At 41.9% G+C, this 17,981-nt stretch overlaps 1 protein-coding gene across 8 annotated transcripts in view; it reads left to right on the forward strand.

The window, feature by feature from the left end:
- Positions 1 to 17,981, forward strand: part of tanc1b (tetratricopeptide repeat, ankyrin repeat and coiled-coil containing 1b) — a 103,860-nt gene that overhangs the window by 68,478 nt on the left and 17,401 nt on the right. For 5 of the 8 annotated variants that reach the window (XR_011311067.1, XM_069702476.1, XM_069702478.1 and 2 more), the window contains exons 8-15: positions 6,534 to 6,656; positions 7,640 to 7,930; positions 8,209 to 8,363; positions 10,907 to 11,138; positions 12,393 to 12,559; positions 15,137 to 15,744; positions 17,177 to 17,285; positions 17,508 to 17,630. Coding sequence is in view for 7 of the 8 variants with exons in the window: in XM_069702476.1 (XP_069558577.1) it covers positions 6,534 to 6,656; positions 7,640 to 7,930; positions 8,209 to 8,363; positions 10,907 to 11,138; positions 12,393 to 12,559; positions 15,137 to 15,744; positions 17,177 to 17,285; positions 17,508 to 17,630 (1,808 nt within the window). In the remaining variant the exon portion in view is untranslated. The remainder of the gene's footprint in view (positions 1 to 6,533; positions 6,657 to 7,639; positions 7,931 to 8,208; positions 8,364 to 10,906; positions 11,139 to 12,392; positions 12,560 to 15,136; positions 15,745 to 17,176; positions 17,286 to 17,507; positions 17,631 to 17,981) is intronic. The other 3 variants (XM_069702477.1, XM_069702479.1, XM_069702482.1) reach the window with 1 other exon arrangement.

Below are 17,981 nucleotides of genomic sequence, written 5' to 3' on the forward strand. Positions count from 1 at the left end.
ATAAAGTCAACAATATAATCCTGCTATTTTCAACAGTTGTTCTGAGTTACTCATCTAAAAATTGATTGCCCTTAATTCACTAATTCAACACTTTCCTGCAAATGTTTCACAATAAAAGCATTGTTAAGAGATATAGTTTTGGATAATGAAATGCTACATGGCTTTTAATTTGAAACACATACAGGAAGTGTTGAGTTTGTATCAACACATAATGCAGTAACTTTAACAGGGTCTTTGAGTCGACATTAGGAATCGATCAATACATCTTAAATACCAATCTAAATGGCAACTTTGACCTTTCAATTTGTTTTTAATCAGCTCTCTTGGATACCATATGCTTCAAAGATGATTGGATCTTCAAGCTCATGAAAAATGTAAATGATTTTCAATCTCATTAAAAGAACTGTGAACATTTTATTTCCTTACTTGGAGAAATAAAAGTCACTGCGTTGTGCTCTGGCAGCACTACACCTGAACTTATACCACAGACGTTCATCTTCCATTTGATATTGAAATACATTGTCAAAGCTTATACCACATAAGGAATGTAAGACATAAAAAAATGGGAACCTTTTTTTTTCTGGGCTTCTTTGGGCTCAAGAATCTGAATTTAAAGTCAATTCCAGTCCTCTTTCCACAGCACACTATAAAAACCTGCTGCTTTCAACCAACAAAAAACATCTCTGCCAGATGTATAAATTCTTTCTTAACAATTTGACAAGTTGTGGTGTCTATATGTTGTGTTATTGTGTCTTGCAATCTACACTGACACCAATAAATGTCATGTTGACATTTTCTAGGATCAGATGTTGCAGCATCTGTGAACGACGGTTTGCTTTGTAAAATTGTTGATTTTTGTTTTTCTTTTCACGTGTCATGTGCTCTGCACCAACATCTCGCTTCATTATACTTAGGTAATATGAATTCTATTTTCGAGCCATTTGAGTTAAGCTTTTTATGAAGGCTTACAGAGTCAAAGGGCCATATTAGTTTTGGCCACTGGAATTCCATGGTTTTGAAATCTTAGCTTGAGCTACTTTTGGTCGGGTCGCTCAGACAGGGAGATGGAGTTAGGGTCACTGTGGCTGAAGAATGGTGCTACAGTACATGTGTGGTGTGTAGCTATTCAATGGAGCTTTGTGGTCTGAGCCATAGTGAGGTACAACACACACTCATTGTTTGTTTGTGCTCCAAAGTCGTCTGTTTTCTCTGGTAAAACTTGTGCTCTGAGCTCTCCTCTCCAAAGATAATGGACCCAAGATTCTTTGTACAACGGTGTCCTTACTTAAGTTGAATTCTCAGTTTGTCTACTAAAACTGTGGAGAGCATTTGAAGGCATCTGTATTTTATTAGAAAGAATGAAGTCATCTCCACCTTTTCAAAGTGAATACAGCCTGTGATTCAAAGATGTTTGCAAAGGTCAGACAGTAATTAGAAAATCATGTCTCTCAAAGTGGTGCAGCAGTGCAGCATTAAGCAGTTCTGGCTTTTTAAATGCAATATGCTTTAGTCTATCTCTAGCACTGAAGCAGGAAGGCACAATCTACCTGTTTTATCTGATAAGCTGTAAGCTCATGTCTTTTCTGGGAGTTTTTAAGACCCTGTCGTCCACTGTATTTTTCTGGGCTTCGGTCACCTTGTTCAAAGACGTGCATGCAGAGTGTCAGTGTTTGTGATGTCTTCGGTAGTGGTTGAATTCACTTCTGCCTTTTTCTTTATGTAGATATTGATCTGTTTAGTTCACAGACTAAAATAAAAGCTCAAAGAAAACAGATAACCCATTCATGTCCTCCAGCACTTTGAAAAGGTCAGGGACATCTTCGAAAATGCCCATTTTCAGACAATTGTTTAGTGCCTTTGTGTCGCAGCAGGAGAAAAATAGAAAACGTTCCAGAGATCAATCTGTTTTGGTTTAGAGAAGCCATTTGTAATTCCGCTCAGTTGCACTCCATTGACATATCAGGACTTATCAAATGCCCAATCTTAAAGGAACAGTATAATGGCCAACTTGTCTCTATCGCCACAGAGCCATTTGGCTGAGTTTGATTGACAGCACCCCTCTGTTGAGGTTGATGTAATAGCTGTTAAGGAACTGTTATGACAGCATGAATATCTTAATGTCCCAGGTCTCTGTTCTTCCTGGCACTGAGATTTTGCAGTGATGAACGACCTGACTACCGATCTACTCTCTCTCTCATTGTGCAGTCAGTTATTCATGTTTATTTGGTTATTTGGTTTAAGTTCATGGTTTGTTGCCATGCCTGCCTGACTCTAGTGATGGCAATGTAAATCTGTGTGTTGGTTAGTTCACCACTTTGTCCTGACTGAAATAATAACTATTGGATTGATTGACATGACATTTTGTAGTATCATTACTGTCACCCCAACACGCTGATCTCAGATGGTAACTTGGTAAACTGTATATTTGCCTCTTAGAATTGTCACTGTGAAAATGTTTGCATCCTGATATGAGTACGTAGCTCGAAGCACCACTGTGCCTGTATACAACCTTCCAAAGCTGCCGACATGGTTGATGACTAGTTTTGTTTATATTTCCATTTGCAGAACAAAAGTAATTACGTATATTACAAAAACTGTTGATAAACCAATCAGATCATATTTGGTTTTGATTTTAATTAGCTTGAGTTGTCCTTACACTATGTTGAGTCTCTCAGGCAGTTTGTACTCCTACAGCTTCTTCAAATATTTTGTTCATGTTAGGGTTATAAAGGGTTCGGACTACAGTTGTCACTGCCAAACCTAGAGATGGAGGCAAACGTATCTCATGCCAAGAACAGCCTGTGCGTGCAGCAGTGGGAAACAATGTTTATCAATTAAAGCAGAGCCTTGCTGATAGTGTTCATGAAGTAAAACTTTGTTTTACATATTTATTTCTCACTTTTTGTCAATTATTTCTGGCATTGCAGTAGGTGGAGAGAGGAAATGTGGGAAACAAAGTAGGGGAATAGCGTGCAGCAAAGTTCTGGGTGCCAAGGAGTCAAACGGACGACTTGGCTGCGAAGTGCGTTTTCACTAATGTGGTATGCACTGAGGCCATTAGGGCGCCCATTATTTCTCACCTTTTAATCAAGAAAGTGAACAGGCCAGCTAATTACCACTTTGCACTTATTCATCTTAAGCTGAGGGGATTCTGACTTATCAGGTCAGAGAATGACTGGAGCTGGAGGCTGTGTTAATCTATTTTTAATAAAACCTTTGATTTGTGTTATATTAACCAAATATTTTGCCTTGTAATTTGCAGAATGAGACTGGAAACTTGGCTCTTTTACTCATACAGTATCACACAATGGTTACAATGTAACGCGCTACTCCAAAAGTTAAGGTGGTACCAGCTGGTAAAGAGGAGAGGAGAGTCAGGGAGTCGAGGGGGGCAGTGGTTCATAGTGGTTCATAGTGGTTCATAGTGGTTCATAATGGTTCATAATGGTTCATAGTGGTTCATAATGGTTCATAGTGGTTCATAATGGCTCATAGTGGTTCATAATGGTTTATAGTGGTTCATAGTGGTTCATAGTGGTTTATAATGGTTCATAGTAGTTCATAATGGTTCATAGTGGTTCATAATGGTTCATAGTAGTTCATAGTGGTTCATAGTAGTTCATAATGGTTCATAGTGGTTCATAATGGTTCATAATGGTTCATAGTAGTTCATAGTGGTTCATAGTGGTTCATAATGGTTCATAATGGCTCATAGTGGTTCATAATGGTTCATAGTAGTTCATAGTGGTTCATAGTAGTTCATAATGGTTCATAATGGTTCATAGTGGTTCATAATGGTTCATAGTAGTTCATAGTGGTTCATAGTAGTTCATAATGGTTCATAGTAGTTCATAGTGGTTCATAGTGGTTACTCTCTGTTCCCTCATGGGAAACACAGAACAGAAGGTTTCAAAGAGCAGACCTGCCTGAGGTGAAAAGAATCCCATTTTCATCAGAATACAATCTGACACATTGGTACAGCTTCAAAGTCACTGCAAGCACAGACATCAAGGTATCATATGTACGTTTTATCAATGAGTAGAGATGTGCAAAAATAGGAAGGAATTTGAAGAGTGAGGGGTGGAAAGGAAATGAAGAGGAGGATTTGAAGGATGTGGAGGCATCCTGTGGGAATTCTTGGCCTTGAAAGACTTGCCGATAACAAACGATGTGACTTAACAAAAAGGAAAAATAGTTATGGTGCAGGATGCTTTAACACAGGCAGGAATGAAGGAGTGTGTGCATTAAGACTACTTAAGCAAGTCCGATGGAGTATTACCTTCATAAATGCCTGGCATTGAATAACAGTTCAGTGTGTCTTCTGTGCTCTTTGAATCTTGAAGAAATTTAAAGAGAAAAAAAGAGACGAGCATCTTCTTGCTGCCCACTGATGTCAGTGTTGGGCTTTAGTGGCGATTTGCTGAAGAGACTTGATTTTCTGTCAATCTCCTGTCCTGCGCTCATACGTCTCCCATAGTTTTCATCTAATATTCTTTCTTGTATTCTATATAATTCTAATGCTTTTTCTACCTTTTCTTCAACATGTTCCACTCTCTTATTCTTACTCTACCCCTCTCCAGACAGGATCGTTGATTAATCCTGCAGTACTTGCCAATTACGAACTATAATCAGCCACTGGAGACTCAATCTCTTGGTTTTCCACTTTTATTGCCTCTAATTCTCTCAGTTTTCACCCCCTGCTGCTCACTTACCAACATTTTCTATGTGTGTGTGTGCAAATGCATGCAGCACGTGGACAAAGATGATGTATGCATGTGTGCTAGAAGTGGAGGGTGACGCTGTTTCGGAAAGTGTTGCATTAATTTCGCGAGCGTCTAAAGATGTGTGTTACTGTGACTGGCTGAGCACTGGAGGGGGCAGCCCAGCCCTCTGCTCAGCTGCCAGTGTGCCTGCATGGGATCACTGGGATAGAGAATTCGCTTTTGTGCCCTCGGTGAGCTCATCCGCTGGGAGCACTCTCCAGAGATTTAGCTGAGGGTCGACACTCTGTCTACTTGCCTGCATGCATGCCCAAGTATTTCCATGCTGGGGAGCAGCAGAGGGCTCTGAGAATCCTCTCTGTCCTTCCTGGCTTTGCTTCTGGATGTAAGTAGTTGTAGCTTCAGGATCAAATGTACTCAAGTGTTTGTTCTGTATTGCTTTGCACCGACTCACTTAAGATTATGCCTGTTTGCTTTGTTGTTGTTTTTTTTGCAGAAAGTTAGACTGTGTCCAATACAGTTATTCGTGAAGCACCATCCTGCAGTAAAACTAGCATTTGAACCTCCTTTTATTCCAATCAAAGTTGTATTGATGGCAGCTTCCTCAGTCACTGTTGCCAGCAGACGGGTTTTAATTAGTAGGACATTCCAGAGAGAGAGTTTGCGACCAAGTGGGGGAGAGAACGAGCAGTTGAGTGTATGTGACAGTCTCTCCCAGCTGAGGCTGATGAAGAAGAAAATAGAGGCTTTGATTCTGCTCTTCAACAGGGCCAGGAGTAGGGCTAGGTACCATTTCAGCTGCAGCGATTCTGATCAGGGATGGGCATTTAAAGGAGAAATACCATTCAATATTCACTGGAAACTATTCAACCAAATCCCCCCTAAAGAGTGAAGTGTGTTTCACTGGGGAGCGTGACTGAAATATGCAAAATTAGGAACTGATAAGTAGAATCCAAATGCACGTCTTTATCAAATCCAGAGTTCTCAGGAGAGCAACTTGGAGTCGCTTCTTAATAGCCAATCCAAGCCAAGAGAGCGTGGATCATAATGGTGATAGCGTTGTTGCAAAATGAACAGTAATAGGAGGGGAGAACTTGTTATTAACGTTTATCTTTATTATGTTTACAGTCTCATACTTCAAACCACGAGTTGAATTGCTTTGTAATCTCTGGCTTATTAAGTCGGCAGAGTTTAGTTTCAGAGGGAAGAGACATGCTCCTACATAATGAATGTCAGCTCTAATGAAATCTGGGTACAATTTAACCCCTAAACTCCGAGTTGTGACCTGGATTTATCATTTTTAAGATGATAAAAATGTTTGAGAAATGTTGACTGACTTCCAGATATCGTAGTCTGTTCTACATTATAAAGCTGGGATCACAGTTGTGTGTCTGGTAGATTGACAGAAGAAATACAGTGGGGAAGGAACATTTCTATTGCTTGTTGCAAGTGGCTCTGTGTTTTCTGAAAGGTAAAGGTAATCTGCGCTGCCTGCACGGCCCAGCGGGGGTGTTTGTGGGGACAGACCTCTCACTGCTATATTGTGTGTAGCTGTCAGCTCAAATCAAAGAAAAACAGGAGCATATCTGTCTGGACTTTGGGATATTGCTCTTCTTTCTGCTACAGTTTGCTGGTACTTGCACACACCGCCTCAAGAAAACTACAAATGTCAGAGCACACTTGCTTTTCTCTCTTTCACTCATCCTCTCTCAGAGGTTGTCACTTTCTCTCTTGTGTGAGTTTCTGTCCTGCTCGTTATAGTTGTTGTGGCACATACACTCAACATGCGTGTTTCTGTGTCTCCGTCTACAGCGACCAGTTCCACAAAGCTGGAAGACCTGAGCTTTCTTGATGAACAGCGTAACACCCCCCTGCGGACGTCCATCCGGCTGCCCTGGCATAATACAGGAGGAAGGCCACCTCAGGACTCTAAAGGTGAGTGTGCTATCCATCATTGCTGCAGCTAGACAGGAGTTAACCAGTACTGTGTGGGGAAAAAAAAAATCTACATTTATGTTGTCGTTGGCAGTTTTAAAACTAAATGCTTACACGCCGTGCAGTGAACACATTGCGGCACTGATCGGTATCAAGGTTATGCTACCAGAAGCATGCTATTCCCCAGTTTTACATGTAAAGTCATGTTGTATGTTCTTCATTTAAACAACCTTGATTCTGTGTTTTGGATCCTCAGTGTCACTCAGAGAATTCTCCCAACAAGTCATCAATAGATGTCCAGACTATTTAGTCCTCTGAAAATGTCCTCTTCCATTTCCTCCTTCCCCATTTCTGGAGTATGGACTTCACAACAGCTCTTTGTTCAGCTTTTTGCTATTTTACAAAAAACAACAACTCCAAAACCAAAAATCAGAGGCAGTTGTTAAGTTAAAAAAAAATGTTTGGATCCCAGTTATATGTTTTTCTAGTACAGAATAAGATAGATATTAGTTCAATTAGTTGGTCCAATGTGAGTTAAACTACCGAGAGTAGTGGTAATAACAGTAAAAGAAGCATCAGCAATAGTGGCAGCTGTTATGTTAGTGGTCATAGTGATTCCAGTATTAGCAGGATCAGAGCTTTAAAAGAGTTCCTGAGTGGACGAGTGTCTGATGAGGTCTAATGGTGCTGAAGTGGAGCAGATAGAGAGTCCTCTCTCAAGTCCACATTCACCGTGATTCCTCTTAAATTAACATTTATCCACGACAATGTTAAGGCTTTAGATGTACATGGCACACTCTGGATACTCAGAGCCAGTATTAAAATGAAAGAAAGAGTTTACTGTTAAATAGTTACCATGCAAAAAAATGAAGTGAAGTGAAGTGAAAAAGCATTATCTCTAATGCTGCAAGTTAGTTAAAAACAAAACAAAAAAAACATCATTATAATTATAATTTGTTTCATTTCTTTTCCCTTTTCCTCAGCGCGCTTCGCTCCCTACAAGCCCGTAGACATCATGCTCAAGCCCCTGTTGTTTGAGGTGCCCAGCATCACCACAGACTCTGTGTTCGTGGGCCGGGATTGGCTCTTTCAGCAACTGGAAGATGTGCTGAAGGCCAGCGAGTCCACCGAGAACCACGGCGCCGTAGTGGTGGGCAGCGTGGGTTATGGAAAGACGGCCATTATCTCCCGGCTTGTCGCGCTGAGCTGCCACGGAGGACGCATGCGACAGATTGCCTCCAACAGTCCCAGTGCCTCACCGAAAAGTAATTTGGGTTATTTGCCTTTGGATGTAAACACTACATTAGCTTCAAGTCTTTACTTAATTTTATTATATTATTTTTTTAATATAAGCTTACAGAGTGTGGAAGGAAAATGCGAATTTACTCACTGCTAATATAAAATCTAATTTCATTACCCACTTTTAAACTGATTTCACAAAATACATCCTCATCTGCCTTCACAACAACCAAATCTGCTTATGTAAACATGTTAGTTTATCTTTATTTAACGTCTACACATATGTGACAAATAGTGTGTCTACGTCTGTCAGGTGGTGCGGGACCGAGCACAGAGCTTCCTCTTAGCCAGCCCCCGCAGCCGACTCCCCCGTCCAGCGCTACCAACACACTGAGGATCAACAGCTGCCCAGGAACTCCCGAAATGCAGCGGCGCAGGGAGGAGGCTGTCAAACGTCTGGCTGCTAAGGTAGGACTTACTTAATACTCTGCTCCAACATTGAAGGTAAAGGCATTAAATCAGTGTCAAAGAAATCCAAATCGAGGAAGAAAATTGTTGCAGATTATGACCCATTCTAGACAATAGCTTTAAAAACAGTGATAGTGTTGGCTCCCAGATATCTGATGGGAAGTTCACATTTAAACACAAGATTCAAGAAGCCATTTCAACCATTGGTAGGTGGATGTTTTTTCTGAAATATAAAAAAAATCTAAATGCAGCACTAAACAAAGAGTTGAATGAATAAAGTAAATGAGTTTCCAGTGTTTTTGTTAAGATAATCAGCAGCTGGCTGAAGCTTCATATTTAACAGGCAGATATCAGAGTGGGATTCATCCTTTCATCTGAACTCTTGGGAACTCTTTGTCCCTGTTTCAATGTTGCTTATTACAACCTGGTGTCCTTGTAACACCTTCAGGATTTAACATCCCTGTCGTTGATAAGTACTGCGATGGTGCCTGAGTCTACTTCTACACACTTTGCCTTTTACCATCGGGACAGTTCACACACCAGACAGCTGACTTTATGCGCTGAGGTTCATCTAAATGTCTGTGAAACCCAAGCAATACCTCTTCAGCCAATTATTGTGTAAAGTGTTTCCAACAGGCGTTCTCGCAGGGGCTCTGTTCCTGTGATGTGTGAACACTGATGCAACACTGAGCAGCTTCTGTCAAATTCTGCCAGTTCTTTTTAATCATTGATTCAAAAGCAGTCTCATAACAGGGGCACTGAGGCTATTACATTTTATGGTACATCACACGTTTTATGTCTTCTTCCTATCACAGACGCTCTTTTAAGCATTGTTTTGCAGCATAAATCTATTGTTCTGCCGGTAGATTAACTGCAGCAGATTCACTGCAGCGTGTTGCATCATCAAGTGTTAAAATAGTATACAGCCTGCCCTATACTGTAATGAATTATCACTGCAGTAAGGTTCCTATCAAGAGTTATTGTATTTATACAAACGGACGGTTACTTTAATTTACTATAGTCACTGGCCATAATCTCACAGCTTCCCTCTGTTCTTTGTCAAAAATCTTTCTGACAAAACCTACAATTTGTGTGACATAAAAGGACTCAAGTGTTCCACAGTCTTTCCTTCTTTAGAGCTAAACCACCACATCTCAGCACTGTTTCCTTTTGGATAACGCAACTAATGGATGTGTAATATTTGACTGTTTTCAGAAAGAATATGTGAATCATTTGCTGAGTTATCTTTTGGATGAATATAGTTTCCATTCTCTCTGAATGACTACCACATATTTTCTCCACTTAAACTACTTCTAAGACCTAAACAAGTGACTGGTGACTGAGATGTACTATTTTGTTTGTCTATAGAAGTCATCACATCCTCTCTTGTCTCCCTTAAAGTGGATTTATTAGTACATGAGGGTTATATTTATTTTTTGATTTGATTTATTTTTGATTTTATACACTTTATTAATCCCCGAGGGGAAATGTCTTCACTACAGCAGGGGGGCTCTCAGGGGGGAGCTGCTGCAGCAGGCTGCCACTAGCGCGGCGCCAGGTAACCTGACCTGAGGTGCATGTTTTTGGGTGATGGGAGGAAGCCGGGGAACCCGGAGAGAACCCACGCAAGCACAGGGAGAACATGCAAACTCCGCACAGAAAGGCCCAGGACCGGATTCGAACCCGGAACCTTTTTTGCTGTGAGGTGACAGTGCTAACCACTGCACCACCGTGCCGCCCAAATCATTTAATCATTTAAAAAAGAAGGAAATATAAATACACATTCTGATATGAGTGGCATGGGTTGGGAGGAGGTTTGGGCCACATTTTATTTCACAGTACACTTACACTGAAAAAAGTCTTGCCTTTGAGGCTTTAGTCAGTAACTTTTCCAGAAGCTGGTCATCTCTATTGATGGCAGCAGCAGCAGCAGCAGAGGTAGAGCCAGCAGGAGAACAGGTCACCTGCTCCTCCTCCTGCTGCCCCTGGAAGTATGTCAGCTCCTCCAGGTTGGACTGTAAGTAGTACAGAGTCATACATCCCAAGGGCATTTCTCTTTCCTTTTTGCAACCTCTGTCCCTCCTCTTTCCTATTAAATCAGACCTCGTTGGAGCTCTGCAGCAACCTGCTCAGACACCGAAGGTTCCTCTTTTAGAGCTCCACTCGGGATCTGCTGGCTCCCTTTATAGAGTTCATCTGAGGTGGTCAGCTGTTGCCCAGTAACTTTATCACCCCTTCTATGTGGACAACGATGGATTAAATCACGTTCTTAACTTAGTTGAAGAGATTATTTGTGGCTTTATTGAGGTTATGAGTATAAAAAGGTGTCTGACTCATTGTGTCATCGTATTTTTTAGTCTCCAGCGTTGTTGGCTTGTGCAAATGCTTTGAGGTTACTGAATGTTCCCGGCTTTACACATGTATTACTGCTGAAGCCAATTCACACCCTTCAATCATTACTCTTAACATGTTTTTACTTCTTCCTAAGTCTCAAACACCCTGTGTTCACTTGTTTCCTTTCCTCTTCTCCTTTTGTGTTGCAGGTGGTGGCATATCATTATTGCCAGGCAGATAACACGTACACTTGCTTGGTACCAGAGTTTGTGCATAGCATCGCAGCCCTGCTGTGCAGAGCACATCAACTTAGCGCGTACCGGGAGCTGTTACTGAAGGAGCCCCACCTCCAGAGCATGCTCAGTCTGCGCTCCTGTGTCCAAGACCCCATGGCTGCTTTCCGGAGGGGAGTCCTGGAGCCATTGGCCAACCTTCGTAAAGGTAAAATACTGTGGTCTCATCTTCCAATGTTTCATTTTTGTAGGCTGCTTCGCTAGAATCCCAAGTCGCTCATTTGTGGTTTTATTCTGCCACAGTTTCTTGCGACTACAGAGAACTGCTGAAAACATAAACTGTACTGGTCTGAAGTTATAGTGTCAGTACTTTTGTAGGCCATTTGAAACCCCCTGGGGACATGGTTATTGTTACAGAGACAACCTTCACAGGGTTGGATATCAGTGCCTCAGTATGACTTGCTAAGGGTTTGGACTGGGTATAGAAGTGGGCAATTTTGAATCCTGTCCGCCCCACATGCCCTACCTTTCTGTACTGTCCTCTTTCTATGTAGTCCGCGTTAGTTATGGAAAAGATGATACATGTTTAAGTGTCTTTGAGCAAGGCACTGACTGCCAAGTTGCTTTGGATAAAACCCATCTGCTAAATGAGTGCAATGTAGCGGAATAGAAGTTTGCTATGTCTTAAAAAGACAGTTCAGCTTGCCAACATTATAGAAATAAAGACATGCATGCATATACAAATTATAATTACCTGATCGCATTTGAGCGTAATCATCAGAATTATTTTCATTCATGTCCATAAAAACAGCTGCATGAAATTAACAGAGATGTCATTTTTCCATTAATATTACCACAACTTTTTTCACCATTTGTGGTTTGACTGTTGCTCTCATCTGACCCCTTTCTTCTTCTATGGTTTAAAGGCACATGAGAAGAGAATAAGCGCCACCAACTGTTTATCTCGAGACGCTCAACTTTTAATATTCCGCCGGCTGCATTTGGATGAGCATCCATTGACTTAAACAACATGGACTGCGTTGCAAAGCCAAACACCCCAGCCAATAAAGGGCGCTTCTTCTTCATAAGGTGTATTATCAATTATGATTGGGCTTATTCTATAATAGGCACATAAAATAAACAGAAAAGGACAATTAAATCTTGAATATGAAATTATGACAATTAATCGTCAACTTAAATTTCATATCCGTGACAGCCCTAAATACTAATGATAGTGAGGAGTGAAGGGGAGCAGTGGCTCTTTAGCGGATGAATTTAAGGAAAGGCCCTTATAACTCACTCTCAACACACCAGTAAGAGAACCAGGTTTAGTTACTGCAGTGGAATAAAGCTCCTTGAGACACTTTCACCACACGGTATTTTAGCTGAGCTAATACTTTTATGAGCTTCACCTCACTCCACATTGTCTCACCATTGTGGGTTTTCATGTGTGTGTTTGCAGAGCGGAGGATTCCAGAGGAGGACCACATAATCTTGATCGATGGCCTGAATGAAGCCGAGTTCCACAAGCCTGACTACGGCGATACTATTGCTTCCTTCATCGCTAAAATCATTGCCAAGTTTCCCTCCTGGCTTAAACTGGTGGTCACTGTCCGGGTCAACTTGCTGGTAAGGAGGAACTCATTAAAAAACTTTGTTCAGTCTAGCCAGAAATACACTTTCTGGAAAATGGAAGAATATCCACTTTTCAAACACGTAGAAGAGTTATAATCAGTTCTTGCAGTTGGTGAACTTAATTTCAAAGGTTTCTCAATACAGTTTTAGAACGTTACAAACCTCCAGTTGGGTCTGCTGTCACTTCCTGAGACATTAACTGGCATCAGACCCTGTCGATCTGGACAAGTGTGAAAGTTGAAAGATTTTCCTGCGCTGCTCCTGCTTGTCATTTTGTACTCTCGACGGAGTCGAGCGTATCCAGGAACATTCAGGAGAGAATTGACATACAGAGACCAAAGAACCAAGACTGCATGACTGGAAAGAGCAGTCAATCCCTTAAAGCTGACTAGCTTGGCGACACCAGGTTGACCAGCTACAGAGATGTTCTGGGCCTCTGTTGAACTCACACTGGTGAGAGCTGAGGCTCTGATATGCCTGATGAGCTGCTCGACAACGGATTTTCTTTGCTGGGATGAAGCACCGAGCCTGGGATAATAATGTGGTAGCTGACTGACATCCAGAATTCGAGTTATTAATGCTCAGGCTGAAGCCAGGCCTTGAATACTGTCCATCAGCCTGCGCTGCATTATAAATCGAGTTCAGCTCATTTGTTTTTATCCTGCAACTGTGAGCCATTTAAAATTCACTTCATGGCGATGTGGTAAATCAATATATTGTTGCACTGGTATTTTGTATTCACCTCATACGCTTCTATGAATCTGTCAGGATCAATTTATTATGTGGAAAGATGTGGGTTTTTTTTATGTCCCAATCGAATGCACTCAATTTGTTTAAAACATTTTGGTGAAAAAAATGTGGGCTGGCTCGAATGGACAACTCGAAATAGGTTTTTAATTGGCGGGAATTTGTGTTATAACCTCTGAAATCTACACAGTTTATTCCTCCTCCAAAACACACACAAAACAGTTTATAATCCACCATACTGTCTACGATACGTTCCTGTATGCTCATGCTGTGGCCTCCAGCCTTAAACTATTGGACGCCCTTTCTGCTCTCTCTTCGCTCTTCCCTCACCTCGACCGGACGGGGCAGATGGCCGCCATCCTCTAAACCTGGTTCTGTCGGAGTTTTCTTTCCTGTTATAGGTTTTTTTTTTCCTCCCAGCCCCTCCCATGGAAATTGATGAATTATTGGGTTCCTCTGTTCAATGTTGTAAAGTTCTGTTGTAAGGAATTTACTGTGAAGTGCCCTGGAATAACGTGCTGTATTGTGATTTGTCGCTATAAAATTATAATTGAATTGAATTGGAGTACCCTGCTGACAGCTATTGCACTCAGCGTGGTAAGTTAAATGAAAAGGTTGGATGGTCATCACTGACATCTAGAAAGCATCGGTACACCATTCTTCATTTAGAAGGCTTTCAGAGATACTTACCCTGAACTGAGAGAGACTGGTATCCAGCATGAAGCACCTTAAGACTGGAATGAGCTGCAGCACAGCTTGAAGTTAAAGACACAGATTCCTCATCTTCAAAGCTTTTCTATTTCACATTCTGAATAAGATTTGTGGATAAATGTTAGTGTGGTCGTGTGTGGTTGTTTTTGTTGTTGTGACCTTGTGCACCTGTCATTTGTTCTCCGGTCTCTCTTGCAAAAGAGATCTTGATCTTAATGAATAAATAAAGCTTAGCTATCACCTGAGTGACTTGAGGCATAGATAAAAAAAAAAAAAAAAGGAGGAATCCACCATATAGCATTGTTGAGACCAGATAATACTCTTTTTGCAAGTGAAGCCATGATAATACTTCTTATTTGCGACCACAGAACCACAGTTGTGCTTCACTGACATGAAAGTGTCTTGGAATTAGTTTTTGATTTGAAGAGACAAATATGATCTCACGTTGGGAGAGGGATTCAATATATCAGCCCTCGCTTGCTCGACTAATATGTAGCATATCTGTGAGGTGTTGCTCGCACGACACCCGTCTTGTGGATTATGACCGGTGCGTTTCATTGAGTCGATGATGTGTGGATACGGGTGTTTGTGTGTGTGTCTGTTTGCTGTACCTTGTCATGATGAGGAAGAGGGAAGTGTTATCTCACTGAGGCAATGTTGCTGGAGCCTCAGACAGGCAGAGGATTGGAGGATTAAGGTGCATTGATTTCCCCAACCCCCCTCCAGGACATAGATTGAAATGTGAGCCGTGGCTCAGACCTATGCTTGCCTGCTAGTCACCATCCCATCCATCTCCCGCCTCTTAATACTCACTTTCTCAGTCCTGTTTTCCTCATAGCCACATTTACAGCAGTAACAAGTGTCTTCTCTGGCCTGATAGCTCAGCAGGTTTGCTTCCCCACTGCTCAAAGAAACTCCTCTGCAGACAAACAGAATCTTTTTAACGGCAGCTTAGGATGTGAAGAATGCTTTTCTTTATCGTTCTTGTATTTGTCTGCTGCAGTAATAAGAAATACAATTTATTTGACTTATTATTTGGGAATTGATTTGATGATACCGAAAAGGAAATTATGATGTTACATGTGACTGACTGTCTCACCTTGTCTTCCACAGGAGATCACCAGCCTTTTGCCCTTCTCCAAGATCTCCCTGGATGACTTTTCTGACAACAAAGAGATAAGCAACGACCTCAACGCGTATATACAGTACCGTATCAGTGGCAGCAAGGATATCATGAACAATATCAGCCTGAATGGGAAGGCCGACCCCATCACGGTTGGCAAACTCAGTAGCCACCTGATCTCACGCAGCCAAGGCTCCTACCTATATCTCAAACTCACCCTGGATCTGTTCGAGAGAGGCCACCTCGTGATCAAAAGTGCCAGCTACAAAGTCGTGCCCGTGTCCGTGGCTGAGTTGTACCAGTTACAGTGCAACATGAAATTCATGACCAACTCGGCCTTTGAGCGCTCACTGCCCATCCTCAACGTGGCACTGGCCTCACTACACCCCATGACTGATGAGCAGCTGTTCCAGGCCATGAACGCCGGCTTCATCCAAGGGGAGCTGCCGTGGGAGGACTTTCAACAACGCATGGAGCTGCTGTCATGCTTCCTCATCAAACGGCGGGACAAGACGCGCATGTTTTGCCACCCCTCCTTCAGAGAGTGGCTGGTGTGGAGAGCTGATGGAGAGAGTACAGACTTCCTCTGTGACCCCAGGTCAGTCCTCTGCTTTGTAAGCAAATGCAGTAACTCAGCAGCTTTCGGCCCTTTCGGACTGTGGGCCTCTATTGAAGGCACTGCAAGTGTTTGATGCATTTAGAAAATATTCCTGCAAATGCATCACAAATAGACCTCAAACAAGCTGCGGGAGAGTACAGACTAAGGAATTATAATAACATGGTAGTGGTCAAAGTATTGTGAATTATGTTGGGAGGTTTTATTCAAATGTCCTTCATCAAATTTGGAGTCTCTTGAAAATACACATTTAGTCCTTCATGTGGAAACACCAGACACTGCAGAGCTCTCTCTCGCAAATAAATCGCGTTTTGGGTTCATGAAGTTCATACTTAGTGTGGTTCTGAATTAGTTTCTTGCGTGTTTGAAAAAGTAAACTCACATGAAGGATTGTGTGTGAAGAGTAGGATGCTCCTTCAATGCAGCATGACTCAATTCTGAGTCAGAGAGAAAACTGAGTTCGAGATGCTCCAGGTATTTATTGTAATTAGAAGTATTTATAATGCAGTTGCTAATGTACCGTACTACAACTTTTATTTCATTACTAGGAAAACACAATTTACAAGGGCACTACTGGCACACACTGTACACTGTAGACAGAATACTAGAACATGTATAATCATGTGGTGTGATGACTACTAGTGCTTCTAGGGCTGCACAATGCAGCGATGAAACCTCGAGAAACCGACTAAAACAGGGTTGTTTTTAATATGAAAACTTCATAAGGAATTATATGTTATATGTTATGTCAAATGTTACATAATGCACACTATCATATAAAATAATGTGCATTCCAGTTATCCCTATGTCCTGCCATGAGCATCTTGCTTATTAAAACAGTTTATCTACATACTCATTGTAATTCTAGGAGCTACAACCGTATTAGAGATGTGAGTCATTCATACTTAATAAGTCCAATGATGCCACTTTGACACGCTGTTTTCCCTCCCTGTTGATCACCTCTGCTCACAGAGTGATGTCTCTGAATGGACCCGAGCCAAGCTTCATATTCTGCTCATTCACAGCCTTCCAACTGCATCATTAAATAAACAAAAGCTCGTAGTCTGGCACAGGAGACGCAGACAAAAGCTCGCTGCACTGCCTCTCTGTGCCCGGGCACCAGTAGAGAGAATTCAAACCAGATCAAAGTGATCTGCAGTCATGCATGTCCTTTTAATGAAGTTCTGCATTAATTAGTGCCAGGCTGCCTGAGTGAAGACGGATAGGAGAACCCAGGGGTTTTACACTCTTGGCCATTCTTCGTCTCTTGAGCTTATTCTCACCAGCGTAGGATACGATAGTCCTGCTAAGGTGCTCTTCATCGCCACAATAAATAAGTATTCATGTTGCATGAGGCAGATGAAAGGTCACTCCTAGTCTTGACACGTGTCCTGTCTGTTGTTTTCTAACCCAGGACTGGCCACGCTCTGATGGCTTTCATGTTATCCCGCCAAGAAGGGAAACTGAATCGTCAACAGACGATGGAGCTGGGACACCACATCCTCAAAGCACACATCTTCAAGGTACAGCTATGAACCGTATATTCTCTCTCCATTCATCTTCATTTGAAATCCATCTCTTGCAGCCATTCCCTGGCAGTCAGTCTCTTTATTCACGGACTGTGACAACAGTTCAGCAGAGGATAAGCCACCGGACGTGAAGAGAAACATTGACAGCTCGGAGTCACTGATGTTACATATGTATGTTTGTGTCCTTCATGTGCGTTGGTGTGTGTTTGTGTGCAGGGCCTGAGTAAGAAAACAGGCGTGTCATCCAGTGTGCTTCAGGCTTTGTGGATCAGCTGCAGTGCCGATGGCCTCTCTGCAGCCTTGGCCTCCCTGAGGAACCTCTACACGCCCAACGTCAAGGTAGAGATGCTCTGCATGTCGCCTCCGGTTCCTCTGTGTCAGCTGGACAATCAGCCCATCAGATGCTGAATAAGGATCCTTTTGAAAATCCATACGTAGGCTGGTTTTACCTCTGCTTTTAAGATTTGCTTTCTCAGTTTGACATCAATCTAAGTGGAATCCTTTCGGGTTTTTTGGACTGTTAGTCAGTCATTTTCACTCACTGCTTTCTTCGTGCTAGTATATTTATCCATTTATCATACATAACATTTGTCATTGCTTGATATTACCTTCTTGAAATGACTGAATTTTTCCAGCCTGGTACAGTCAGTTTCCTGTTACACACGGTGATTAGCCAATTATATACCAGAT

This window comes from Brachyistius frenatus, unplaced genomic scaffold (genome assembly GCF_029030835.1).
Source record: "Brachyistius frenatus isolate BFR_SWC_R1_liver_20210118 unplaced genomic scaffold, ASM2903083v1 Contig_42, whole genome shotgun sequence".
Lineage (NCBI taxonomy): Eukaryota > Metazoa > Chordata > Actinopteri > Embiotocidae > Brachyistius > Brachyistius frenatus.